Genomic DNA, 20,778 nt, shown 5'->3' with positions numbered 1-20,778 from the left:
AAGACAATCAGAGCCGCCAGGCGCGCAGGATGACTTGGGTCAGCAGGCATCCCCCGGCCCCTCCTTCTCCAGCAGCCCAAACAGGAGTAAAACAAGACAGGGAAGCTGCCACGTATGCACCTGCTGTACAGGGCCACTCTAGAAAGTTTGTAGAAAAATGAAATGAAAAGGTAAGTTTGTTATGTTGCAAAAAATGTGAAATCCTTGTGTATTTTTTCATAATACCCACTGAACATTTAAGAGCCTTCATCTTAATGGGTTTCCAAAGTGTTTTGTGCCAAAATAAACCTACCTTTTAATTCTGTTTTCCATGAACTTTTTGAGATACTCTTGTATTGTAACTTACAGATGTATAAAATTATCTGGGGGCTGGTGCTTGGCATAGTAGGTTAAGCCTCTGCCTGCAGTGCCAGCATCCCATGTGTGTGCCAGTTCATGTCTTGGGTGCTTCACTTCTGATCCAGCTACCTACAAATGGCCTAGGAGAGCAGTGGAAGATGGCCCAAGTGCTTGGGCCCCTGCACTCACATGGGAGATCCAGAAGATGCTCCTGGCTCCTGGCTTCAAATAGGCCCAGCCCTAGCTGTTGCAGTCATTTGGGGAGTGAACCAGTAGATGGAAGACCTTTTTCTCTGTCTCTCCCTCTCTTTCTGTAATTCTACCTCTCAAATAAATAAATAAAAACTTTGAAAATAAAAACATAAATAAGTAAATAAATAAAATTACCTGAAACAGATGGAAGTTGCAGAATGAAGGACTACGGACAATTGTAAGCTATGACAGAAACCCATTAACCAATGCCCCTTCATTTATGCATGGAAACTATGGCTATCGGATAGCTGAGCTACTCATTAGTCAGAAACGTGTATCCATTTGTTCACAAACTGTCTCCGGGAAGCTAAAAGTAAGTCGTTGCTTTAAAAAGTCCATCTCTCCTAGTTAAAATTATTTTGGTCTCAATTTTATGAAATTAATGTAATGTGGGAGACAGTACAAAAAGTTTCGCCAGTTTCCAAATTAAAAATAGTTGAAATGACTTATATCTTTTATTTTGGAAAAACCAGGGACAAAAAGATATTCCCAGCCAACAAGTGAGGTGCCAAGTTTCCATCAACTGCTTGCTTATAATTTGGAGAGTTAGAATTAAATTCTGTATCTTGAAAAGTGCAGTTTGCAAAAAAGCAGAGGGAGGTGCGGCTGTCACGGGCATCTTTGAATCAGACTTCCAATGAGACTCCCAGCTGCCTGATGCTCTACACTGATTCCTGAGACTTTCTAACTGCCATGAAATTCTCTTGTCATGAGGCCCCACGAGGAAACACATGAGGCTCAAAAAACATGACTCACCCATGCTTCTCCTTTGGGTCAACCTTGACCTATGGGGAAATGCCTCAGGCCCAGCTCAGACTACCTTGTCCTTTTCTGTGGTCTGGGATAGAAAGCGTGGGAAGAGAAGTGCGCTCCAAACCAAAAAAAAAAAAAAAAAAAAAAAGCAAAACAACAATCCATAGCTATACTGAAGAAAATAGTACCAGGTACCAAGTTTATATTCCACATCCATGGCCCTTAGTCCTGGCTGCACCTTAGACTTTTGACAATTTTAAAAGAAAATATCAACGTCCAGAGTATACTCCAGGCCAATTAAGTCATAATTTCTGGGCCCTGACATTTGTAAAAAAAACTCCCCAGGTATAAAGTGTACTGTGTAGGCCGGGTTAAGAACTGCCGCTGGCTGCAGGCGACTGCACAGAATCACCAGGAACTTCAGCTATGCATGGTCCACCCCCCCACACACCAACACCCCCAGTCACATGACCACTGGATCACTTGTCCTGTCCTGTACTGGTCTTCCAGCCTCCAGGAAAGCTCAACGCAAACCCGCAGGGCTGAGGCCCTTCAAGGTCTCGCCCCGGGGTAGAAGCCTGAGTGAGATCTGCAAAAGTCCCCTTTCCATCAGCCCAGGAAGCCAGCAGTTGGGGCTGCCCCATACTCGCCTAGGAAACGACATTCTTCCTGGAGGACCCAGGAACGTGAAGTGGAGACCCCGTCTGAAGGACAGAGGATGGCTGGGTGAAGGGATCTTATTGCACAATCACGTAAGGGGGCACTTCAAAAAATTCCTGGAAAATGCACACTATGAAAAAAAATTATCTCTGGATTTAAAACAAAATGTTTGCACCGAAATAATCTTTTAATTCCATTTCCCAAGAACGTTTTGAAATAGTCTGATCACTGGGAAACCTCCAAACAGATGGAAGGAGGATTTAGAGTGAAATTTTAAAATAGTTTTAATCCATTTATTTGAAAGGTAGAGAGGGACGGAGAACGACGAGACAGAGAGATCTTCTAATCCACTGGTTCACTCCCCAATGCCTGCAACAGCTGGGGCTTAGCCAGGCAGAAGCCAGGAGCCTAGAACTCCATCCGGGTCTCCCACATGAACGGCAGGATCCAACCCCTTGAGCCATCACCTACAGTCTCCTGGGGTACACATGAGCAGAAAGCTGGAATCCGAAAGAGTCCAGACTCGATCCTAGATCCTATACCGAATGCCAGCCCCTACAGCCAATTTAAAACAGCATTCTACCCAGAGGACTGTAATCCCCGTTGGTTCTGTTCTTTATGCTTGCTTTTAGTCAAAGGAGGAAGAAAGACTCCCCTTACTAATCAGGCAAGAAAGCATCAAGTGTTTTCTCTCTCCCTTTTGGAAATAAGTAGGTGTCTACACACTTGAATTTGTCACTGTGCTTCAGCTTTGCAGACAGTGATCTGCTGGCACAAAGACTCGCAGACTCGATGCCCACAAACAGCTGCACCCTATAGCACCAGCAGGTGCACGGACAGAGCCCAGCGAAAAAATTCAGTGCTAGAACAATGGTGCCCTTATGACGTCCAGGGAGGAGGCCCGAAGCTAACCATCGCTACACTGCATTTGAGGACAGGAAGAGCTAGAAACTCAGCCGCAGCTCCCTGCGGGATCTGGCCTTTTTGTCCCTGAATCAAATCTGCAGACACATCCACGGAGAGCACCACTGTGAGAGCAGCTATCAATTGTAGGGCCTGGCCAACCAGAGGGTTAGTGGAATCATCATCATAATAAAAAATCCCTCCAGAAAATGTATTCCTTTCCTTTGAACATATCCTCCCCTTCCTCCTGCGGGCTGCACTGCCACAGTCACCAAGTTTACATTTACATCCAAATATGCACACACAAAAAAATTACCGATGCATCGCACTCCCCGGTGACTTTATAACAGGTTGCTAGGTAACAGTGCATACAAGTCAGGTTTCAGGACCTCTAGTAAGCCACCATAAAATAGCTGCATGGGCCTTTTGCATAAATAGTGTGCATTTGTTATCTGTTTTCTTATGCTGATTGATCAGCCAGGAAATACTCTGCCAAACCGAAAACAACTCCCTATCAATAGTTAACCGGAAAAGGAAAAAAGAAGGAGACCACCATAGAAGGCTCCTGTGCAAGTGCAGGGCCCTTCACCCCAGCCTTGGAACAGGCTTCTTCTCCCCTTGTGGCTCCACTGTGTGCCATACTAGCTCTGAGCAGCTGAAAGCTACTAAGACTGGGGCTGAAGCTAATGGCAGACAGACGCCGGCTGGGAGCACTCAGGCTGCCTGGTTCGAGTGCAGACTCCTCCACTTCCAATGCAGCTATCTCTGCTACTGCACACCCTGGGAGGCAGCAGACCATGACTCAAGTACTTGGATCCCTACTGTCAATACGGTATACCCAGACTGAGCTCTAGGCTCCTGGCTTTGACCTGACCTGGCCTGCCTGTCGTGGAGACTGTATCAGCAGATGCTAAGAGCTCTCTCTGTGTGTCTCTCTCTGTATGTGTGTGTCAGCCTCTCACATACAGTGAAAATAAATAAATAACTTAAAAAAAAAAACAGATAAATTTTGGTGCAAAAACAGTTAGAAATCCCCTCATAGATTTTTCATGATATGCATGTTTTGTGAACTTTCTGAAGACCCCTCATATATCCTCTGCATTTCTTCCCTTGGGGTGGCCCTGAGCAAAGCCCACAGGAACCCCTTTGACTCTCACGTTGGCAAGTAATTCCATCAAGATGGAGCTGGAGACCCCGCAGAGGCGAAATCCTAAAGGGAGATGGGAAATGTGCATTTCTCCCAATGGTTTCAAACAATTTTAATGTAAAGCTCAGTTTTTAAAATCCCGTTTTCCTGAGATTGGGCTGGAAGACAGAGAAGGCAGTAGGGAAGAGGAGCAGAAGTTGGTAGTGTTAGAATTCTTGCAGCCCACTGGTTCCAGCAGGGCTTCCTCAGGGCCCCTGCCCCATTCCCTGCCCCCTTCCTCCTCTGCTCGTTTCTGGGACACCTGGTTTTCCAACCCTTCTCTCTCCCAACCAGGGTCCCCCACTGCCGAGGGGCAATGATCTGGGGTGAGGAGGACCTCCCCAAAGACTCACTGAAGTGTCACTGAGCACAGGGACTTGGGAGTGAAGCTGAACCTCTAATTCACCTGGCAATGACATTTAGTGAAATGCGACACACAGCCCATTTAAAGGAAGGTGGTGACCAATTATTCTCCATTTAAAGGGTATTGTCAATCTCCAAAGCACTGAAATGGCATTTGGAAATCATCGTGGGGACTGCCATCTTCACTGAAAGACAGAACCAATTCTCAACCGACCTTTCCCCACCCTCTAGATCTCCTTTAAAATTTTAAATCAGACTTTTGAAAGCGTAATGAGTAGCAGCACAATCCCACCCCTGTCTGAGTCTAACAGAGTCAGGAGGAACTGTGCCCCTGCCCCACTACACCCTGTTCAACAGCACAACTTAAAAGACACTGGGGAAAAAAAAAAAAAGGCAGAAACCAAGAGACGCATCAGGCATAATTTGACAGTGATGGAAAACAATGCCAATTAATGAGAATAAATTTCTACAGTGTATGCTTCATCTTCTCTACAAAGGGCATGATAGGACAATCAGAAACTAATTTAAAACAATTTTTAAATTCCACTTTACATGAAGGATTTAGAGTAATCAAATTCATAAAGATAGGAAAATAAGTACAAGAGAGGTTATGGGGAGATAGAGGCTTATTGTGAATGGTTATAGTTTTGGTTGGGGAGGTTGAAGTTTTGGCAATGGGTCGTGGTAACGGTGGCACAACATTCTCAGTGTGCTTAGAGCTTCTGAACCATGCACCTAAAAATAGGGAAAATGGTAAACTTCATGGGAGGTACATTTTACCACAATAAAAAAATCTCTCCACCAAAAAAAAATAAATCCTAAAAAATTCATTAAGATAATATTTATCATTTGCTCAAATTTTCAAAGTCTGTGATTTCTAGCAGTAGTCTCTGTACATGTGATCCTTAACAATCTTTCAAATTGCGACAATAAACGACTTGAATAACGCAAAATGAGGTACTTCATGTACAAGTACTTTAGAGAACTCGGTGCGGAAGGGACAAGTTAAACAGGGCTCAAGGTCACACAAGGCAAGTGACACAAACCTGGCTGACCATGTGAACTTCCCCCCATCAGAAGAACCCAAACAGAGGATTAAAAAAACAAAAGCAGAAAAACAAAACCAACAATCCCTATTGTCTCCAGACCTAAGTCAGAAAATGCCTACTTCCAAAGCATTGCACAGTAACAATAACAATAATAGTAAAGGGAAAAAAAACATACAACAGAAAACTTAGGCAAGTGCAGACTATTAGAAACAAAGGGACTTGGAAACCAATCTAGTCCTACCAGCTCATTTTACAGATGAGAATATACTGGCAGGGAAAGAGAGAAAGAGCGAGCGAGCGAGAAAGAAGAGAGAGAATGAATACAACCCTATTCAAGTACCTGACAGCTTCATGAGAAAATCAGACGCCATCTTAACAGAGATGTCCTGGCTGAACAATGCTGACGCACTGTTGGCCACATACTCGGAGGGGTCTTTCAGCTTTGTGTGGTTGGCGGGCCTGTCGGCAGGATTCAGGCTAAAGGAGGCGGGCAGGCCGTTCTCTTCCTTGGGTTCCTCCTTCACCAGCAAGGGCGAGACGCCAGCCCCACCCTGGCTAGTCCTCTCTGGAGGGTTAGACGTCATCATGGCCCCCACTAGCTCTGTCCCTCCTCCTTCCCTTTGCTGCCCCAGGCAGGCACTGTCACTGAGGTGGGGAGATCCCTTGACATCTGGGTCTGGGATCTCCTCCTTCACCTTGGCTTCTGTCCTCAGGAAGTGCTGATGGCAACGCATGTGGAGTTTCAGGCTGAAGTGGCGTGAGGAGGTGAAAGGGCAGAGCTGGCACTGAAAGGTCTCTCCCCGGTCCTGGTGCTGATGAACCTGACGGAGAAGCAAGAAGAATGAGCTGGCCACCGCGCGTTTCCGGAAAATGCCTTGTTGTACAACACCCCGACTGCGCATCCACACTCTCCTCAATGCCCAGAGAACTGGCCCAGGAAGAACATGCCCCGAGGAGCGTTTTCTTACTGTGCCCCAGGCCAGGGAGGTCAATCTCTAAATAAAATGGAGGTTCACATGGGGTAGGTTGTCCATGATAGAGCCGTGCCCACAGCTCGGGACCCTGGCTGCCAACGGGTGTTGTTTTTGGTAGACTCCTCCCAATCTTCCAGGCACCCCATTTCCACTGATGTCTGCAGAGAATACACATTGGAAAGCCACTATGCACGCTTACATAATTACTAATTGGAGGTCAAGAGAGGTAACCAGTGGAGTAATTCTTCTCACAATACTAATACTTCGCATGTAACCAATTATTCTCACCCAGAGAATTAGTTATGTTTTGCAAACATAATTTCAATTTTCAAAACGCTGCTCCTAGGTAATTAAGTAGGTAGAAAATAATGTCTCCAGGGTATTCCCAATTCATAGCCAGAGACATGGAGACCCCAGAACAAGTGGCTCGAGCAAAAGAAAGCAAAAGAGGAGAAAAAACAGGGTCTGACCCTCAGCAAATATTCTAGGCCAGAGGAAACCAGTTTTTCCAAACGTGGCTATAAAATCAAGCTCCGGATTCTGACGTCCGCAATGAAAGAATGCAGATTTTTGAATCCAGCTGCAGTCTTGCACACACAACGATACCTGTAAAAATTGCGAGAAACTTTGTTCTTCCCGTCTCTACCACATTTAGTGCTTGAAAAAGTGAGGAAATCATTGCATTGGCCTGAGCCAGGCTTTGAGCTGGCAGGTGCTCCTAAGCTTGTAGCTTCCCCATTCATCTCTGCCAATGCGCTGCAGTGTTGACCTGTTACACCCTGCTATTTCAGGATTGGCCCTCCCTTGAGTAGAATCTGCCAATTGTGTAGTTTTGGGCCAAATCATCTGGGGAGTTGTGTGTTCTGAACAAACAAGCACCTAAGTGATTGGAGTTCAGAACCAAAACAAGGCTGACACCTCATCTTTCAGTGGTGACCTGAGCAGGATTTGAACTCAGGTTTCAGGGGTTAAGGGCTCCTTTGCTAATCCACTGCACCACCTGGCCCCTCTGTGCAGAGCTCCTGTCCAAGGGAGCAAGTTTTACTACAGCTGTTTATGCATTCTGAATGCAATCCAAAAGCATTATTCACCAGCCAAAACATACTTTTAAATAATGTGAAGTGACCAACAAAAGCAAAGAAATTAAAAGTTAATGGTGAGATCCTGTCGCTACAGCACCCCACTGTGGCTTTCTGAAAAAAACAACACAAGAGATTCTGGGTCCCCCAAAACATGAGTTTCTCGACCGACCAGCACAACCGTAAAATCTTAAATTCAGTTGCAGCAAGGCCCTGCTCCTGAAAAGCCTTCCCCTGTGCCTCGGGCGAGGGCTAGGGTTGGGATAACACAGCCATGGTCCCTGGCGGTACATCACCCCTGTCCTTTCTCCACAAAAGGATTTCACTGGGGCTAAGCACTTCATTGGCTTTCTCACAGAATTGAGAAGATCCCCCTGCCACCTCCTCCACGCAGCTCCCACACAAGCAGTCACCTTGTGGGGGCCTAAGGTCACAGTCCCATGAGACCCTGACAGGTGCTGCCAAAGAATCATGCCCGGGGAACCAGGTGGTAAAGGTCACCAGGCAGGGAGCTTCTGCTGTCCCCAGAGCAGCGCTGTGGGAGATTCCATTTCAGAAGTGTCCTGAGATCTAGTGACCCAGGAGAGGAGCGGCGCTAATCCAGGAACGGAGGCTCGCTCCGGAAACAGCTTCTGGAAAAAGAAAAGGATGGTGCATGGGCCCGAGTGCTCCCAGGGCAAGGGAGCCCTGGATTACTTGTGAAGAGGCAGAGTGGGTGTCCTTTCCCACCACCTCCTGGCCTTGTTTTGTTTAGTGATGGAAAAAATCAGCAAACATTGAAAGGAGAGAGAGCATGGCTGGCTTCAGCACTGACAATTTTTATGTGAGCTAAGCCTTCCCAAAGGGAACTATACCAGGGTACTCCAAAAAGTTCATGGAAAATGAAATTAAAAGGTAAGTTTATTTTGACAGGAAAAAAAAATGAAAGCTCCTGCTTGGTTTTTCGCGTAATAAGCACTTCCACGGACTTTTTCGACGTTCTTCCCTCTATCACACTTGGCATTTGAGAGAGGTGTCGGCTCTACCCTCCAGTGGTCCTCTCGCCCCTTCTCCCTCCTGACAGAATCCTTCCCTGCTACACGGTTTCATTCTTTCGAGGCTAACCCTCAAGTCCTTCTCAGTCCACTCACGTGACGTGCTAGTCTACTGCCCAGAAGTCATTCTCTGCAGGCCACATTTAGAGACTCAGGTCCTCTCTGGCCATTTCACACATACAGCCCCTCTGCTGCACTGTTCCAACTGCAGGGCTCTCTCCTAGCAGTGGTCCGGGCGGGGGCCTGGTCCTTCAGAGCTTGGGGATACATCTACTCCATCCCCGTGAGGGAACCAGGCAAGGCAGGCGTGGACCCTGACAGTTATAGCTCCAGAAATGGCAGGCCCGAGACAGCAGACCTGAGCGCCCTGACTCTTGTCCAGTTTCTTGCCATCACGTCACCCACGTTCTTTATCTTAGCCATTCTCCTGGCTGTTCAGTTTTCGCTTATGAATTTCACATTTAATTCCTGTATGCTCACTCATCCAGGAAAGTTGTAAAATACTTAATGGAAATCTCAGATAACCCTCAGGAAACCTGGAGGCATTGACAAGCTCTTTCCGCAGTTGGTCATAAAAACATTTGCACAATACATTATGGAGGGGAGGCCGACTTCAAATATGCACAGTGCAGAGCACGTAGTAGGGACACAGGAGGCACTACTGTTGAACAGACAATCAGAATGCCAGTTCTCCTAAACGACTCTATATAATCAACAGAGAAGAACATACATCAGAATGACAATGGTTATCCCTGGTTGATGGGACCAAGGGTAAAGTTTATATTCTGTTTTTAGTTTTTCCAAATTCTCAACACTCAAGAGATATCATAAAAAGAGAAATGCAGTGAGATTTATTTTACAATACATTAAACCATTTCATTGATTATTCCTATCTATAAATACTAATGAATATTCCGATGTTTTGAGGATGTTTACTATAATAGCTACATTTACTGAGTCTTGTTTCTCTGTGCTGGGCATTGTATTAAGCACAGTATCTCATTTAACTCTTCTAACAACCCAGTGCCACAGATGGTATGATTATTTCCATTAGTGGAAACAGAGGCTTGGAGAGGTGAAATGATTCTTCCAAAATCCCACAGCTCCTAAGTGTGGAGCTGAGATTCAACTAAAGTTCTTCTGACCACATAGTTTGATGGTTTAATCTTTGGTTATGTGGCCTCCACCTCTTAGGCAGAATTTGCTTTAGAAAATCTATCCATATCTATAGTCTCCAGTTATTGTAAGCAGAGGCTATCTACATGCAAAACCACAGCCACTAAATTTCTGTATAGACAATGCTTGCTAAAGTTAGCAAAACGAAAACACGTCTAATTAAAATAAAATCATGAATTCTTTCATCTTAAGAATAAAGCTGACATGTGAAGTGGAGAGCAGGGAAAAAGAAAGTACGCCGTTTGATGACATTAACCTTGTATGAGCCCTTCTCGCACTTCCCTTATCAAAAGCTTGAGTCCTGGCTCAACAGGTTAGGAGACACCATGAGTTTGAATAAAGTAGTAATTTCACACAACTGCTTTATTGTACTGGTTATTGATTTGTTCTGAAAGCATTCTAAGACCCCACGACCCGCAGAGCCCTCACAGCTCTCATCTGTAACACCGTCCAGGCCGCCTGTCTACATCATCAAGGCACCCAACTCATCTCCCTGCAGTTTCAGGGTCAGTAGTTCCCGCTATTGAAAACCCAGCTTTTTTCCCCATGGGTTTATAAATAGGTTGTTTTAAGTGACCCTGAGCTGAAACCAAGCTTACAAGGTGTCAGGCTAGATGCAAGTTTTCTGCTCACTGAAGCTTTAAATTCCCCAGACCTGATTTCTAAACACAGCTCAGGACATCACAGTAACTTAAACAAGTTTTACTCTGAAAGGCATTTCTTGTGAACCCTCATCCTCCTAATGAAATGCAATTCTGCAGGTTTAAAATATGCATTTTTACTTTGGGAAGAGGTGAAACAGGATGAGGAGGGTTAAAGTAAAAACGAAGCAGGCTCAGTTAAATCCAGCCAACCAGAACTCCTGCTTAAATGGATTCTGAAGATGAAGGGCAAGCTTCTCCCAGGAGAAACAGGCAAATGATAGAAAACAAATTACATCATGGATTTAATTTTTGTTCTAATCTTCTAAGTTGCTTCCTAAAGTTGGGAGCAGTTCCATCTGATCACACTTATGTGGACCTACAGCTCTGAACAGCGATGACCAATCTATTCAGAACGGTTAGACCTGATTTTGAAATCAGCAAACATCTGAATTATGTACATACCCTATACTTCTTACGACAGGAAACAACGCATTTTATAAACAGCGCCATCAGCCAAACCACATTCAAAATATCAGTGAACACCTGATTGTTCCAATCAAGATGCTCAATAATACTTTTTAAAATTAATAAACTCCCATTGCACATCTGCTCATATCATCTTCTTTAATACCAACGACAACTCTTCCAAACGCTACTGTTCCCATTTAATAGATGAGGAAACTGACAGACCAAAGGTCAACTCACCCAAGGCCACTTTGCTGGCAAACTGCGCAGTAAAATTTAAACTTAGACCTATCAAATCCAAAAGCGCATGCGCTTTGGATTTCCTAAGTTTCCTCCTTGAGTTTGAGACTAAGCTTTTAGGATTGAGGGTTAGTGAGGTCTGCTAGAAGACTTCTATTAGACTAAGTGTTTGTCTTAGACTCTGGTCACTGCGCTCCATGACTGTTGCAGGTGCAAGCTCCTCAATGGTTCTCAACAAGGACACTGAAATCCATGTCCTCCAGATGTGGCCGAGGGAAAGGTGGGAATACAGGGGACCAAGCACCGACAGCCTCGAGTGGGACAGTGAGGAACATGCCCACCCCCAAGCCTCCCCCAGGGCTAAAAGGGGCCCGTGGGTGTCTCCGGATGTTCCCTGGGCCTCTCCAGGAAGGGGAGCAGGCGCGAGCGCCCTCCCTTTGGCCGGCAGGCACAGCAGCTCTTCCTGGATTTGGCTTTCTCTGCTTTCTTCCCCAATTCTTCCTGGCAGCGCCCCTTGTCGGGCAAGGCCAGCTTAGGCTGCGGCGCCCCTGTGGGGAAGGCAGCTCTACACGGACTGATGTTCGTCCGATACTTAAGTTTCCGCTGCCTTTCAGTTCCGGGTTATCAATACAAGGGCAGCAGTACCTTGAGTAGGGGCCCCACGTGAGCGCCCTTCCGTCTCTGGGAAGTCCACTTCGCCACACTGCGCATGCTCCGCCTGTGCCTGTGGCGCCCTCTCTCGGCCGAGACGCCGCCCACACCCGACCGTGCGCAGGCGCCCTGGCTACACCAGCCTTGCGGGCGAGGCGGGTCCCCCCAGGTGGCTTACCTTCATGTGGGATTTGAGATTGTCCTTGCGAGCACACCGGAATGGACAGAGCGGACACTGATGGCTTTTTAAACCTGTGTGGATCACCATGTGTCGCTTCCAATAGCTCTTCCTCTTTATGACCAAGCCACATATCGGACACTGGAAAGGCTTCCCGCTTTCTTCTTCGGAGGCTTGGAAGGGGGAGGAAGAGAGGAACATTAGGAAAACAAAAAAGGAATATTGCAGCTGGCCCTAAGTTAACAGGCTTTGCCATAAAAAAGCACCAAAAATTATTGGAGGCTCGCTCTTTGCTATCCCAAGCTTTTATCTGGGAGAAGTTTCAGGACAGCTTCCCCTCAGGCAGAAACACATCCATCTTGTCTCTTCCACGTGGGTCCCGTTGTCCGAGGCCTGATCGGCCGCCGTGCCAAAGGCTTACTTCCAAAGACCATCCCTCACTCTGGAAAGGGACCTCCCCAGAGGGGCTTCCCCTGGCCTGGGCTGGCCGGGCTGGGCACTGCACACAGCCAGACAAGCCTGACTTCAGGAGCTTCCTTTCCTGAGGGGAACTCCCAGACCCGCGTATCTGAGTTCCTCAACTTTATTTCTTGACAAATCAAATGGGACAGAATAACACTCTGCTCTGCACTGAAAAACCAAACAGCTGTCATAAACCTCACACCCCGAGCGCCAACGGACACAAATTTTAGGATCCCTCCTGCTGACTTGTTAGCTTGTGGCTTGAGCAGATGCTACTGCCAATTTAGCCATCAGGGCGGTCTTAAGGTCAAGGTTTGTTCCTGTGTTGTTTCTGTCCCTCTGGTTGGCACTAACGGTTTGGGCTGGCTTCTGTGCATTGGAGTGGGCCTCACTGCCTACTTGGGGAAAAGCTGCACCAGGCCACCACAAAGCCTTCCATGTTTTCTGGAATGCAAACAAACCAACGCCCTCCTTTAAGGAAAGCTAAGGTCACTGTCTCCTGCAGGATGCCCAAGGGGGAAGAGTCTCTGGTGTGACGCTGGATCGTAGTACCCATGAACTCCTGCAGTCTGGAGGAACACGAATTAAAAGCAAGTAGCATTGAGGATTTAGACATTCCATTCTTGGTCCTGAGGAATCAGAAATTGTTTCCAAGCTGGCTAAATAAGCTGTGATACACTCATAACATAAAATATATGAAGCAAGTTTGAAAAATGAACAAAGTCCACAGATGCTGATATGGAAACATGCTCAAGATATCAGTTAGTAGATAAAGCAAGATACAAAACCATGGGCCCAGGGTGATTCTATTTTTGTTTCCTAAAACAACAAAATCGATGGCTGCTAAAAGCATCCAGCGAAAGACTGATCGGGAACTGTTAGATAGGATGGACCAAGCTGACAACACCTGAAACCACTGATGAATCTCATCACTAAAAATGGGACAGTGTGTGCCTTCTGGTAAGCCATCAGTGAAATATTTTTATAAAATTTTAATCAAGTCTTTGGATAACGAGTAGTTTATTGGAAACACAGGTGATCAGAAAAAATGCAAAACATACCAAGGGGATGGAAGCAGCCAAATCTAGTATGTGGGAATTCCCCAGGTCAAGTGACCCAGTTTCTTCAACACAAAGGGCATTTCAAAACGGGAAGGGATTAGGGATAAAAAAAGAGACTTAGGGGATACATGAAACAAATGCAAGGTGTGAAGCTTATTTGGATTCTGTTTAAACAAAACAATAAAAAAATGGAGGAAATACTGATTATAGCCTGGGAATTCCATAATAGCTTGATCCTGTTAAATGTGATAAAGGAATTGTCCTTATCTGTTGGAGATATATATAAATACATATTTACAAGCAAACAGATATGGTACCTGGGATTTGCTTTCAAATACTTGAAGGAAAAAAAGGAAGGACTAGAAAGAATGGTATGACTAAATGAAAAATGATATCCTTTCAATTGCAAGGACATTTTCTGGACGCATACCCAAGAAACTACTAAGCGGTTGCGGTTAAAGGACTTTGGGTTAAAAAGAAGGAGTCAGGAAGAAAACTTGTGTTTTCATTTTATAGTCTTCTGCACTATTTGAATTTTGAAACACACAGGTTGCTTTTATAATTGAAGAGGAAATATTCCAAAGTGTATACTTTAAAATCATCTCATTATTTATTTATTGAGCCAATTGAGTTCTACATGTAAAGGATCACTTAAAAATGGGTGGAACTTGAAAGGTTAGGGCATTCCAAAAATGAAATTCCACTAATACAGGTATATAAGTGATTTGGGGAGCATCACCATCAAGATTCCACTTGGGACGTTCACACCACTATCAGGTGCCTGGTTTTTAGCTTCCTGCTTATGTGTACCCTGGAAGGCAGCAGGTGATGACTCAAGTATGTGAGTCCCTGCTACCCATGTGGGAAACCCAAATTGAGTTCCTGACTTCTCACTGACCCAGACCTGGCTGTTGCAGGCATTTGAGGAAGAAAAAGCAGACAGAAGATCTCTCTCTTTCAAATAAATGAAGTGATTTCGGTTAGCCTAACCATGCCACTTGAGAAAGACTCCGCTAGCTAAAAATATACCTTTCAAATCTGCAAAGTCTACTTGTGATCGCCTCTGCCCCTAGCATTTCCTATGGTGATGAGTGGGGGGGGGAGGGACGGACACCACACCTTGCAGAGACCTATAAGCAAGCATGTTGGTTAACCCCCGTAGCTTTCTTGCTCCCTGTTTTGGTTGCCTGCCACTGCTGATCTGGAGCCCAGTTGTGCCTCTCATCTTCTCTCCTTCATTGCCATCTCCTCTGTGATGGTATCTTGGTCACACAAAGACTATATACTGAACGACAGATCTGAGAGAAAGGACTGAGTCAGGACTCTGAGAGATTACTGGCATATGCTGGAGGGAGGGGAATGACCGTGATGCCTATTTTGGGTGGTTAAGAACATCCAAGTAATCAGTGACACACAAACACTGCCATTGTTCCTCCTCTTGAGGAGGTATTTCTCACTATAGAAACCTGAAGCTGCCTTATTTGATAGAAAAGCTAAGATATCCTCCACTTGCCTGGGATCTCATGGCACACTAGAGAGAGCAATAAAATTAATTAATTAACTGGGGTGGGCATTGGGGTTAAGCCACTGCTTGGGACATCGCATCCCATACGGAAGTGCTGGTTGTTCAAGTCCTGGCTGCTCTACTTCCAGCCAGCTTCCTGTAAATGTGCCTGGGAAGGCAGCAAATGATGGACTGAGTATTTGGGTCACTGCCACCCTCAGGAGAGACCCAGATGGAGTTTCAGCCTCCCTGATTCTGTCTGGTCTATGCAGCCCCAGCACAAACCAGTAGATGGAAGATTCCTCTCTGTGTATGTGTGTGTGTGTGTGTGTGACTCTGCCTTTTAAAGAAATAAATCTTTAAAAGAAAAAATCATTTACTGAATAAAAATGAATATTGCCGATTTCCCTTAGCGCCTTGCCTTGTCTAATGTGACCAGTGTGCCTCCTCTCCTTTGTGATGCCCCCAACCCCCACCCTAATCACTGATTCTGTATTTCATGTTTTTGCAGAACACACATTAGCCCAAGAATGTCAGTATATGCTTATTTAGTGTTAATTAACACCCAGATACACATGAATCATGGACAAATCTGGATGTCCTTGAATTCACTGGGAGAATGATTAGAAATCTCCCAATGAAGAGAGACTAACTGCTGGAAATATGGTCAAATAGCTACAATTCTATCACTAACAAATTTTAACTGGTCAAGTCAAGAAAAGAAGATAGGAGCCAAGGAGAAAAATAATCAATGGCTTCTCAGATTTGGCCGGTAAGCTCCACTGGTCATATTTGTGTTTTTATTGACTCAAGAAAGCATTTCATTATTTCGCCATGTGTACAGGAGGCTGCTAACAACTTAGAGCAGGCAGGAAGCAAGGGAGTACTCTATTTGTACAAAAACTATTTTCAGGGAACTGACAGCTGTAAATTTCACTCTAATTTAGAGTCTAAGGAAACATGACCACTTCCTCAAAATGAACCACCCTCCTTGAGGCAATACAGATTGGAGCATACAACTGCCTGATAAACATCTTCCCCCAAGTAAATGACTAGCTAGTTAGTATCAGTGCAAACAAAACGAAATTGCACCAAACACTAATAGAGCCAGTGGGATGGAGAGCTGCTACTTTGCTCCTTTGGAGACAACATGTTCTGTTTATGGGTAATAACATTATTGGAATAAAAGAGATCTTGCATGTGCGTAAAATGCCTGTCACACAGTGAATGGAAGCTACAGGTAAGTAGTGGCTGTTGCAGCAATAGGAATGACAATAAACTCTAAACAGACCCTCAGAAAGAGAAAACTCACAGCAGAGCATATGTAAATTTGAACAACTACATCACATAATAATCACACAGCTCCAGGCCAGGCCTAACATGGGAGTTTGTCACTGGAGCTAAAGAGAAATAAAGGAGGGCTCCATTGTGCCTGTGATCTGGCTCTGCCTACAGCTCTGATGGCCAAATCAACTGAGCAGGGGAGAGAGAGAGACAGAAAAGATAGAAAGAGTGAAGAATGGAGTGGAAGGGGGAACTGGCTGTGCCAGGGCCTGGAAGGCCTTACCTTTGTGTCTCCAGCACTCAGGGGAGTGCCAGCTTCAACATACGACTCAATGAACGTGTGTTGGACTTCAATGAGATTAAGTGAAAAGGGCTGGGCCAAGAGAGTAGGAAAAAAAAAAAATGAAATGAGTTCTGGAAATGGAAGGAAATGATGCAGGAGGCTGCCAGCGAGTCCCAGTGGAACTAGTGTTAGTCTAAGACGGCATGCCTTTCACAAACAAGTATACACCATACACGTTCGCAGTGAATGGATGGATAAGCAGATACATGTTTATGTACTTATCCCTCAGCTATTTCCAAAAGTGGACTTGGAGCAGCTTGCATGAAAAATTCATAGTGTGTGACTACATCATTAATAAAGTACAATGATATATGTTGAACTATTTATAATGGACAAGATCTGCCCAAAGCAGAGACAGTCTTTGGGGAGGTTTGAGAGTAAATTTTAAGAAGCAACATATTTAATTCAAAAATAGGAAAAAAAATGTCTGCTTCGAGTTAATCGGCAAGCAGAGTGAAAAAATAAGCAGTAAGTAAAAGCAAGGAATTGTAAAACAGGAGAGAATCTTCGAGAGAAATTTAGACCAGCTCAGTTTATAGATGAGGACACTGAACTGAGCTGGGATGCTTAAAGTCCTGTTGCTACTTAGCAGCAGGGCTGGGACTAGACCAATCCCTTGGCTACCAGTTTGATGCTCCATCTTAGCATCTACACATAAATCCACAAGGCAACAAAAACGAAACTTCACTGGGCTAACAACAGAAAGAAATCACGGAAGGTGTTAGTAGTTGATCTGCCTTAACTCAAGATAAGTATTTTTAACACCAATGTAACTGTGTTGTAAGGCTTGAAAGGAAACCTTCTCTTGTTAATCCCTTGGTGGTGATTTGTGGAAAGTCAAGGTAACCTGCAGGTAGGTAGTTCCTGCCATAGATCTTACCATACACAAAGAAGTCCAAGACCTTACCATACACAAGCCACAGACCTTACCATACACAAAGAGTCCAAGACACCAGGTGACCCTGAGTGCGCATAATCTGTGCATCTCACAATCTCCACTCTGGATCTACTCACGATACTAGTGCACACGTGGGTAGGCTGACCAGCTTCCTTCTTTTTTTCTTTCTTTCTTCTCCTTTTTTTTTTTTTTTTTTTTTTGACAGGCAGAGTGGACAGTGAGTGAGAGAGAGACAGAGAGAAAGGTCTTCCTTTTCTGTTGGTTCACCCCCCAAAATGGCCGCTGCAGCCGGCGCACCACACTGATCTGAAGCCAGGAGCCAGGAGCTTCTCCTGGTCTCCCATGCGGGTGCAGGGCCCAAGGACTTGGGCCATCCTCCACTGCCTTCCCGGGCCATAGCAGAGAGCTGGACTGGAAGAGGAGCAACCGGGACAGAATTAGGTGTGCCCGTCCTGCAGGATTAGCCTGTTGAGCCGCGGCGCCAGCCCCAGCTTCCTTCTTAAGCACATATGTGGGCTTAACATCTTTTACCAAGAAGTCCTCGGCATGTCTCTCAAACGCTACTTCAGGACACCACCAATAAAAACTAGTGGATAATACTGCATGTATCTGTTGTTACTGATGCTGACATTATCAATACGTATTTTAACAACTAATTGGCATTCAATAAAGCTAATAGAGACACCCGATAGCTACAGCCAGCCCAAGATAAAATCACTGGGAAAACATAATTGAGATCAGTGATAGTTCTGAATCTTGGCTGGAAAGTGAATTTTCTAAATAAGTTCATGTATTCGATCAGTTTCAGATTAAGGCTATCATCACCGTAGACTTAATTAGAGTGTCACGAGAGGTTATCTCTCCCTCTCTGGACTATTTAATAATAGCATCATATAAATATGAAAGAAAACAGCAGTTTGAAAATCCCTGTGTATGGACCCAGGAAGTAATTTTACCTATCAGCTATGTGGGGAGTAGGTGTCTTCTACATTATTTAAAATTGGACTCAGTACAATGAGATGGTTTGGAGACCCTCTCTCTGCAACTCTCCCTGTTATTCCTTTTAACTGGGATCTTGGCATCGTGAGATTCTTGCTGGTCTTCTACAAGAAACTCTGTCTTAAAAATAAAAACCATTTATTTTATTCTTAGCTGCAACAGCACAGTAGCTTCAAAGAGAATTGAGTCAATGTGTGACATTTATCTTTATAGCAAACGGACATCATCTTCCCTCGCTCGCGTCCCCTTTCAGAGGCGCAGTGCCGCATGGGCTGGGGATGCAGGGTCACATGAAAGAAACCTCCTCCCCCGTGTCACACCTCTCTTGCGGGGCGGAAAGGCTAGCCAGTGGTGGACTCCTTCAGGAGTTAAATACACCATGACCTGGCAACAACGGAATTCTGTTCAGAGAAGAATGCGGCCAGACCTGAGACACACTTTCTCCCCCCATGGTCTGGACTTCTCTTGACCTGAAGAAGGTCAAAGAAATGCTGGTGTCTACATTGCTCAAGACAGGATTAGCTTCTCTAGCACATATCTCTTTGGAACTCTAAAATCAACTTTATGTGCCCTTTTCGCAACATTTGGGGAAATAGCTTCTTTAAAAAAAAATATCTAAGCCCTGTTTGAAATCAGATGCTGTGTAGTTTATTTTTGTGGCTTTTTCTGTTGTTGTGATTTGTTTATTGAAGTCATTGGCCAACAGAAACTTGATTCCTGCTGTGAGAAGCCAGTCTACCTATCTACGATGAATTACACTATGAATTTTTCTTAGGTAAAGGAAAAAAAATAAGAAGAAAAGTTTAGAAACATGGGCGATGGCTCTCACCACATTCCTATATGCATTTGAGCTAAAGCCCAGTTGTAGCAGAATCCAGTCCCCAGGCTGTGGTGAAACCAGCAACACAGTATGTGCATACAGTGTGTGCAAACGGGAGAAGTGGGAACAGACAGGGAAGACCCACCTTCCCTTCTGCTACTCAGACGCCAAGATCAGTGACCCTGGGCGACACTAAAGCATGTCTCCATGATCCAAAGTAAAGTAAGGAAATGGGGTATTTTACGGACTCCTTCTTAACCCATAAGAGGTTAAGCTGGGAAGTGACATCCCTGTTAGCTGAAAAAGTACACTCCTCCTCCCTGTTACTTCCAATCCATGCAATAATAAACCGAACTTGACTTTAGCATGCATCTATGTAGACACGTTGAATATTTTTCTGAGTATTTAAGGGCCTCCATGTTTTTCTTTGCAAGTAATCTTCCCTCTTGCATAAATTTCACAAAATGAATGACTTTTTAAGTACAATTACTCTGATGATGGTGCTGTGTCACCAGGTCTTGGATTATGAACAGAGGTGTAAGGTACAAGTCAATCCTCCTTCTCTCCTGTTCCAGTGTAAACATTTGGAACATCCCCTGGTTAAAATATTAAGTGTTTCTGCAGTGGAATTCAGTAGAAATAAAACGCAATGTCTTGCAGATCTCCTATATTAAATTCTGCTGAGAAGCCCATAGTATTTAAACCAAACAGAAAACACATCTTTTCCCTGGGGTATCTTTCCTAGAATGAAACAAACCAAAAGTCTACACTTCATCAGAAGCTCATGGCCTCTTTCTCATCTTTACATGCATCTAGCCATTTGAGTGAAAAAAATAGTTATGTCACAACCGTGGCTGGTTACATCCACAGCCACTTTGTAATGAAGAGGCTCTGCAATGTGTGGCCTGCATGACACTTGGTTGTCACCCACATCTTTCCAAGTCTTCAGTTAACTAAGCTTATTATTAATTTTGTCTAGGCTTTTCCAGGTAAGTAACATCCCAATGAATTTATATGTAAACATTCCCACACTTTTCTCAACCACTAGATACAGAGACTACTTATAAAATATTTGGGCCGGCGCCGCAGCTCACTAGGTTAATCCTCTGCTTGCGGCACTGGAACCCCGAGTTCTAGTCCCAGTTGGGGCGCTGGATTCTGTCCCGGTTGCTCCTCTTCCAGGCCAGCTCTCTGCTATGGCCCGGGAGTGCAGTGGAGGATGGCCCAAGTGCTTGGGCCCTGCACCTGCATGGGAGACCAGGAGGAAGCACCTGGCTCCTGGCTTCGGATCAGCAGTGGCCATTGGAGGGTGAACAAATGGAAGGAAGACCTTTCTCTCTGTCTCTCTCTCTCACTGTCTAACTCTGCCTGTCAAAAAAAAATTTATATATGGCCATACCTCTCTTTCTGCCGCTACCCCTAATTAAATTTCTATTTGTTAAGAGAGCTTTATTCCATTGC

General features: G+C 44.9%; 1 protein-coding gene across 11 annotated transcripts in view; it reads right to left on the bottom strand.

Annotated features, from left to right (window-relative positions):
• The window catches only part of ZNF827 (zinc finger protein 827), a 185,580-nt gene that overhangs the window by 125,568 nt on the left and 39,234 nt on the right, over positions 1 to 20,778 (bottom strand). For all 11 annotated transcript variants that reach the window (XR_009866625.1, XR_009866624.1, XM_062199530.1 and 8 more), the window contains exons 3-4: positions 11,947 to 12,119; positions 5,846 to 6,326 (exon numbers count right to left, since the gene is read on the bottom strand). Coding sequence is in view for 9 of the 11 variants with exons in the window: in XM_062199530.1 (XP_062055514.1) it covers positions 5,846 to 6,326; positions 11,947 to 12,119 (654 nt within the window). In the remaining 2 variants the exon portion in view is untranslated. The remainder of the gene's footprint in view (positions 1 to 5,845; positions 6,327 to 11,946; positions 12,120 to 20,778) is intronic.

This window comes from Lepus europaeus, chromosome 8, assembly GCF_033115175.1.
Source record: "Lepus europaeus isolate LE1 chromosome 8, mLepTim1.pri, whole genome shotgun sequence".
Lineage (NCBI taxonomy): Eukaryota > Metazoa > Chordata > Mammalia > Lagomorpha > Leporidae > Lepus > Lepus europaeus.
The sequence above is the reverse complement of the archived record's forward strand: the minus strand, read 5'-3'. Positions and strand labels throughout refer to the sequence as shown.